At 31.0% G+C, this 8,063-nt stretch overlaps 1 protein-coding gene across 1 annotated transcript; it reads right to left on the bottom strand.

Moving 5' to 3' along the window:
* Positions 1-4,420: 4,420 nt before the first annotated feature.
* LOC105779134 (vacuolar-processing enzyme-like) lies at positions 4,421-6,369 on the bottom strand. The gene is made up of 5 exons (XM_012602880.1): positions 6,281-6,369; positions 6,106-6,209; positions 5,881-6,024; positions 4,679-4,746; positions 4,421-4,576 (listed from the first exon to the last, which is right to left on the bottom strand). Exons 1-5 carry the CDS (start codon positions 6,367-6,369, stop codon positions 4,421-4,423), a joined length of 561 nt encoding a protein of 186 aa, XP_012458334.1.
* Positions 6,370-8,063: the final 1,694 nt, after the last annotated feature.

The following is an 8,063-nucleotide window of genomic DNA, read 5'->3' on the forward strand; positions in this document are numbered from 1 at the left end:
TGAAAAGATAGACTTTTGTTACGAATCATCTTGACAAGACTATCTACGATTGTGTTTTCTTCCTAAGGAATATAATAAAATTTTCACCGCTTAGCCACTTTCAGGATATAATGAATTCTTCTGACGAGCGCAGAAAAAGAGCTTCCAGGAACACCCTCTTGAATAGCATTCATAACCTCAAGACTGTCCATTTGAATTGAGATCTTTCGAAATCGCCTATCCAAAGTAAGCTTCAAACTCTTTCTCGCATCTCTCACATCTCTTCACTGCATCTTCTACTTAATGTTTTTCCTTGTTTTTTTCTTCTTCAGAAAATAAGAGAATACCTTCAAACCCTACTTTAAATTTATGATTTTGTTTAACAGAGAATACAAAAATAAATAAATAAATAAAAGGAAACCCAATGAAAAAGGATTGAAAGAAAAGAAATTTGTTGATGGATATTTCCATGAGAGTAAAAACTTAGAAAGAAAGGAAAAAAATCCCAAAGAAAGTTCTCTGTAGATTAGGGGAGGCCATTACAATTAGATGATAAAGGCTATTCCTTGATGCCCTCAATAGGCCATTCTTTGGGTGGGGTAAGGAATGGCAACGCAATCCCCACCCGTAATAAGTACCTCAATGAACTCTGGATTGCGAAAAACAATGACTCAAACTAGGATGATTTGTTTAAACTTGAAGTTTCTCGAAACGTAGAAAGTTTTGGATAAAAGTATAGGCTTGAAAAATAAGTTTAAATGAAAAGTTTGGATAAAAATAAAAACTCGAAAAATGAGTTTAAAAAAAAGGAGATTCTTTTTCTAGACGAACTAGGCCTCGGGTAAGATTTTTGGGTCTGGGCTAGTATTGTTTTATTATCGTTTTACTGTCATTTCGTTATTTAATGTATTTTCAATGTGTTGGAAAATATTTATTTTAATTTTTTAGTGTATTTGATGTATTATATTTTTAAATTTGTTTTTATATAAAAAAACAATCTAAAAGAAAATTTAATACTGGCGAGTTGGGTTGGGCTTGAATTTAGTATTTTTAATTTTGGTCGGGTTTGAATATAATTTTAAATCTATTTTTCGGGTCGTGCTCAAGGCTAGAAAATGAATCTAAAAGTTTGCATCAAACATGATACTCGTAATTAGGTCTAAACTAAAAAATTAAAAATAGTACGCCTAACGAATAATGGTGGAATGCATGCCTTATTACATTCAACCAAACACATCACTAGGGTTTTAATAAAGTATTTTCATTTGACAATAATAATGTTGCATGTTTTAAAAGTTATGGGTTTGAGTGAACTTAACTCAATAATAGTTTTAAGTTTACGAGTCAAGGGATTAAGATTCAAATTTTATATAAATAACAATGAAATGTATTTGACAATCAATAAAAACAAATTTTGGTCGATTATATAAAGCAACTGAATAAATGTTTAAAATGTTTTAAAACAAATTTGATACATTGTCGGTATATAAATTTTATGTACCATTAATGCATTGTAATTGCTACATCCTTAGTAAGCAAATAATACAAAGTTGGAGGACTTTCCAAAATAATATTTATCAATATCACCTCATATCATTTCAAGACATTATAATAAACGTCGATAATGACAGTAAAATGATTACAAAGAAAAAGAACACATAAATTGTATGAGGAAACATTTTCGAGAAAAAAAATGAGCAAAAGAGGAAAAAAATTATTAATGTTAAAAAACGAATAATACAAGAGTAATTTCGACTACATTTAGCCCTCACAAATCCTTTATTTTGTCATTGTATTTCTTTGTTCGAATCACACAATTTCTAACCAAAAAAAATGAAAAGATCACTAAATGTGATAGCCCACCACCATATGCATATTTTACAGCAAATCTCACCAGAATCCATTGCTTGTTGAACTAACTGGTGGGTATACATCATCTTAATCTTTCCAACTGTGCAGCTTTTTAAGCATTCCATCACGCTGGATTGACTCACCCTTCGAAGCCTCCTTGCTTCCATAGACATCTTTGCACAGTTCTGGGGAAACACTATATATATAGCATTTTCATCTTGTTCAGGAGAGAAGACAACTTGTTTCCTGATAGATTTGACTTACCGTCTGGATTATACATTGCTTTGGAGACTCTGACAGATAAACCATTTATTTTCCTGTTGTTCCCCATTCTGATAACCCTCCATACTCCATAGTTCATATTCATGTTTGTATCTGATAAAAGCAAAAGTCGTGTCAGTGTACTACTCTTTTTTTGGATTTGTAGGCAATGTAAACATCTTCCACCCTGCCGTGCACGTCGGAAAAATCCCACAACACCAACCTGCTAATATTATTGACAAAAGCCGTGTATATATAGCTGTTGGTGGCGCGCCTCCATGACAACTCCATGACCACCAAGCTTGGAAACATATGTTGGTGTTGCAATAGTTTCAGGCAAATTAGTTTACCTTTTTTTTTTCTCAACGATAGTCTACCTTAGGGCGAATTCAGAAAAAGAAATTTTGAGGGGTAGGAATTAAATTGTGTATTTTTACTATAGTAAAAATGTAATTTTACTATTTTAATAGGTTATATTGGAGGGTTTAAAGTGCAATTTTACCATTACTAAATTAAAAATTATAAATTATAAAGTCTTTATAATTTATTTCTTTTGTTTATTATTTAATTTTAATTTCAAGTGAATATATAAATATACTATGATATCAGGGGCGTTGCTAGCAACTGGCAGAGTCCTTGCCCCCTAAAATGGAAAATTTTCTATTTAAATCTTTTAAAATTTTAAATTAGTAAGAGTAAAATTGTACTTTGAACCCTTAAAAATGATAGAAAATTAATATAATCTTTTAAAAACTATAAAGATAATATTAAAATGGTAAAATTATATTTTTACTATCGTAAAAATTATAATTTAATTTCTGCCCTGAAAATTTTTTTTTGACTTCGCTCCTGTATGATATAGTAAAATATTTGTGATTGTAATGTTTGTATTTGTTGATGCATGGTTTAGGATTGATGATCTAAGCTGGTTTACATATATCGTGAAAATACTAAGATTTGTTGAGTATATTTTTTTAGAGAAAGGAAGGTGGTAATAGAGAATAGAAAGTGGTAAGGATTTGTGTTGTTGTTTTGTATATCCAAATCTCCCTTTTCCTAACATTTGGAGTAAGGGGAAGATAGGTTATTTGCTCGATTGAGATAGTCATTGTGAGCAGTGCCACAAGCAAGGTTCACTGGGTTTGGCACTGCACAAAGTCACATGCCTTATTTGTTATCCGCAATCTTTTGGAACAAATATCATTGAGCTATAATTCTAGCTAATATCCTAAGCATATGCTATCCCATGTTTGAAGCAACATACTTTAAATATTTAATTGAATTGGATCCCCTTAAATAAGGAGATTAGATTAGAACCTCTTGAAGACTTATCTTTATCATCTCCGCATTATCTTGAACATTATTATTATATTTTATATATTAGTTGCATTTTTGTAAAGCAGATGGATTGTAATTGATCTAATATGTTATCAAGTCGAAATCATTATATATCGAAGGAGACTTATATAGGTTACGTGTAGAGAGTTTTAGCACTTATCTGTTCATTAATGGACTTGTAATTGTGAGTGCATTGAGAGTGTAAACAAGATTTTACTTGGTTTACAACCTAAGCTTTTAGAAATAAAACTTAGGGTAGGAAGATCTAGATCTTTAGGTACAAAGGTGAGACTGTTAAACCAGGGTGTGTTAGGACTTAAACCACACTTGAAAGATAGTGGATTATCTCCTTGCTCAAGGACCACATACCAGTGGCGAATTCAGGGGGTGTTGGTAGGGCCCCGACCCCCTTAAAATGGAAAAATTTCTATTTAGGCCCCTTTATAGTTTATAAAGTTTTATATTACTAATAGTAAAATTGTATGATAAAAATTTGATTTAATTCTTTAAAAATTATAAAGGTATATGTCTAGCTCGCCTCTGCCATAGACATAAAAAAAACCAAACTACGTAAACAATTTGCTTATGGTTTATTTTGTTGATCGCAGTGACACTTCTAGTAACCATTGCCTGTATCACTGCTAGGCTCCATTGCCCCCTTGTTCTTGCAATTATTGATTTGTTTCTTCATGCTCCTCTGGCCATGATAACCATTGCCTGAATTCTCCACTTTGTGAGTGCAATATACTTTCCATCACAATTCACACTCAAGATATCTTCTTTAAGGTTCTAGAATTTAAAATTTTTAAAAGAAAATTGCTATTTTTTTTAATTACTTCTTAAAAATAAGAATAAGATAATATTTAGCATGAAATTATTTTGGAGTGTTTGTATTTGAATTTAGAGAATATAAACTAAGCAGCAAGGTTCAGTGTTAATACTAAACCATATGAACAAAATTTTCTACACCGAACCCTTTCTGAAGAGAGCTTCAATGATCGGAATGGATGCCGGCACAAGCTTCTGCCGATGCCTCAACCATCTGCTCCGTCCGAATTCCAGCATTGCATATGTTTGCAAAGGAAATTCGCATGTGTTTCATCCCATACTGGGCTAGCTTTCCATAGTGTATCTCAAAGGTTGTCACCTGTGTAGGTCCAACACAACAGAGCATCTTCTTAAGTAGCAATGGCAGCAAAAAAAAACAAATAAAGCGACGAAAAATGAGGCTGAGAATGGAGAACATTACCATTTCCCTAAGGCAATTCCAATCATCAACAAGACGTTGCCCTGCTGTGTCGTTTGTAAGGCACAAACCTTTTCCAAAAAACAGATAAGATCGGCATCACGCTGCTCAACAACACCTGTAGTGTTGGTGGCTCCAAGTAGTGGTCATCTTCGTCGTCGTCAAGGAATTTGAATTTAGCATTTGCACCGAAGTATAAGGAGAGCTAGTCATTGCCAAGCTATTGGACGTCACCGTATTGCATGACATGGGATTTTGTAGTCCTTTTTTTTGCCTATTGCATAATAAACCCCATCTCAACAATAATATATAAACTTTAGGGTAAACTGCTTTAGTAGTCATACAATTATTAATATTTTTATTTTTGTAACTTAACTATAAAAATTTACAAAATAGTCACCCAACTATTAGTAAATTTCTTTTTTTTTTTGTCACTCAATTATGAATGGTCACCTAATTATTCAATTTTATCTTTTTGGTCACTAGTGGCTAGAAGCGGTAGCTTTTAAAATTAACATAATAACAACTTTAACCATCAACATTTATATGTTGTGTCAATTTAGTCTTAATTCTAAAAAATATAACCATCAACATTTACACATTGTGTAATTTTTATTTATTTTACAATTTTACTTTTCTTTGTGACCCTTTCACCTAAAAAGTTAAAAAAATTATCAGTAAAGGAAAACACCCAAAAATCCAAGATAATAATTTTCATCTTTTCTCATTCTTTTAAAATTAACCTCAATTTCACAAAGAAAAACAAAATTGCAAAAAGAAATAAAAATTAGACAATGTATAAATGTTGAGGGTTATATTTTTTAGAATCGAGACTAAATTGACATAATTTATAAATATTGAAAGTTAAAATTACTAATGCCAATTTTAGAAACTACCAAGTTAAAGTTGGTGACTAAAAAAGAAATTTACTAATAATTGGGTGACTACCAGTGTAGTTTACCCTTAATTTTAATTTGGACAGATTTTCTAAAACCATACATTTTCATATTGTTGCTGCAAAGTCTCGTTCCGCAAGTCATTTGCTTCACTGCACAAAAGAAACAGGAAGATGAAGATGATATATGAAGTGAGTTTTATATATGTATATGATGAGTATGGTTGCATATATACCAGTCTTCCATCCAAGAAACACTGTATAAGTCTCCCAAACAGGTTTTAATACTCTGGGGGAGGACTTGGATGACCTCCAGGACAATAGGTTGCCCAGCTACCCTCTTCTTTGTTCGCCGCGGTGGTCGCATAGATATTCAAACCTTGGGGAAGAAGACCCTCCAGCATACTTCCCTGGATAAGTTGATCAGCGTAAAGATGACTCTTGTCAGGCATCCCTGGATTAACACCATAAAAAGGGTAATTGGTAATAAAATATAGGGTTTACAGTTTAGGATTTAGATATTTATGGTACTAACCAAGCGTTCCGGGACCACCATGATCGGAGTAGTATATGAAGATACGATCGTTGGGGCCACTATTAATGACCTTCCCACTACCGCCGGTGAGAGCAGCTTTGTTTCTGAGGATAACAGTGAAAAAGTTGTTAACAGTGATATTTTCCCACTATAACTACATGCATTGGACGGTAACCGACAGACGTCTCCGGTGGTATCTCCACCGGAGGAAATGAATCCAGTCACCAACAATTGAAGAATAACACCGACCACAAGAAGAATCATTATTCGGCCAAGCTTTGATCAAATTTAACTTGAGAAAAATCAGCACTTTGTGTTGCTTATATATAGAAGAATATGCATGCATAAGCTGAATAACATGTAAGAAGGTTAAGGGCTAATTTGGCGTTGGTTTGGAAAGTGTTCTGGAAAAGTGTCGTGAAAAAAATGATTTTAAAAAGTTTAGTTTAAAATTTGAGTGTTTAGTATTATTGTCAAAAGGTGCTGAGAAATAAAATGTTCATTTTAGACATATTATTATCAAGTAAAAAATATGCATTTAAATAATATTTAAATTAGTTAATATTATTATATTTTAGTAAAATATAAAAAAATTATTATAACTTGTTGTTGATATTTTTAATATATGAAATATAAATTTTAAATATTTTTAAGCAATAAATATTAATTATTTATAAAATTTAATTAGAATATATAAAATATATTTTAAATATTTAAATATAACCATTAAATATTTGTAATTAGTATTTTAAAAAATATTTTTTTTATTTTTAATTAATGATTTTAACACATTTGTAATTAAGCACCAATAAAAAAAGAAGAAAAGTACTATGTTATTGGATGAGTGAAAAAGTAATTAAGCACTAAAAGTGCTTTTGGGTGAGGAAAAGCTAAAAATTTTAGCTTCTCCTCTTCAGAAGTGCTTTTGAAAAACACTTCTGAAAAGCTAAAAATTTCAGCTAAAAACAATTTGTTTAGCACAGCTTTTCTTTCAAAAGTACTTTTGGAGCCAGAAGTACTTTTTTTTTAAGCACTACAAAACATGCCCTTAATAATTTGTCCTTTCATCATTTTTTTAATATATAAATTAAAAAATAACAAAGAAAACATCATTATATAACACATAAAGTCATAAAATATTACTAAAAGAAATCTATATAAAAAAAATGGTTCCAGCTCAGGGCGAAACCAAAAATTTTTTTTGTAGGGGTTGAAATTAAATTATAATTTTTACGATAGTAAAAATGTAATTTTATCATTTTAATATCCTATATCTTTATAATTTTTGAAGGATTAAATCATATTTTTATCATTTTTAGGGAGACAAAGTATAATTTTATCATTTACTAATTTAAAATTCTAAAAGTTTTAAAGGGCCTAATTAAATAAAAAAAAATTATTTTAGAGGCCAGGCACCCTACCAACCCCCCTAGCTTCGCCCCTGTTCCAGCTTAATTGCATTTTTGTGGTTGAAAATATTTGTTTATTTACCTCTTATAGTTCACCATGTATTTAACATTTGAAAGATTAGGGATAGTTAAGGTAATTAGAAATTAAGGTAATTTTGTAAAATTGAATATTAGAGTTATGATTCTCAAATTACAAATAATATAATTTTTTTGACTTTTCATCTTTTAAAAAGAGAGAACCATCATCTCTTAAAAGTTATGTACTAATTTGAAAGATCAAAATCACGAGACTTTATAAAACAAAGTCCTCACCATTTGACATCAGTGATATGAAATTTGCTGCATAATTAGCTTCATGATAAATAGTCTTAGGATGTTATCCTACTTAGCTAAGTTACAAACATCTTTATATATAATATTTTTATACTCTTTTTCTGGCTTGGACACTTGGCAACGAGCAACGAGAGATGTGACATCAAAAGCACCTACAGATAGCTTTTTGTCTTGCACCACCCGAGTGGTCATCCATTAATCAACCACCCATATATT

The sequence above is a fragment of the Gossypium raimondii genome, chromosome 4, assembly GCF_025698545.1.
Source record: "Gossypium raimondii isolate GPD5lz chromosome 4, ASM2569854v1, whole genome shotgun sequence".
Lineage (NCBI taxonomy): Eukaryota > Viridiplantae > Streptophyta > Magnoliopsida > Malvales > Malvaceae > Gossypium > Gossypium raimondii.

Bases quoted from the DNA above. Each gene is read 5' to 3' on its own strand.
- LOC105779134 (XM_012602880.1), bottom strand. From the start codon at position 6,369: ATGATTCTTCTTGTGGTCGGTGTTATTCTTCAATTGTTGGTGACTGGA. The intron at 6,025-6,105 runs GTTAGTACCATA...GTGTTAATCCAG, and splicing joins TGGTGGTCCCGGAACGCTTG to GGATGCCTGACAAGAGTCAT. The intron at 4,747-5,880 runs GTCATCCAAGTC...TTTTTGGAAAAG, and splicing joins GGCAACCTATTGTCCTGGAG to GTTTGTGCCTTACAAACGAC.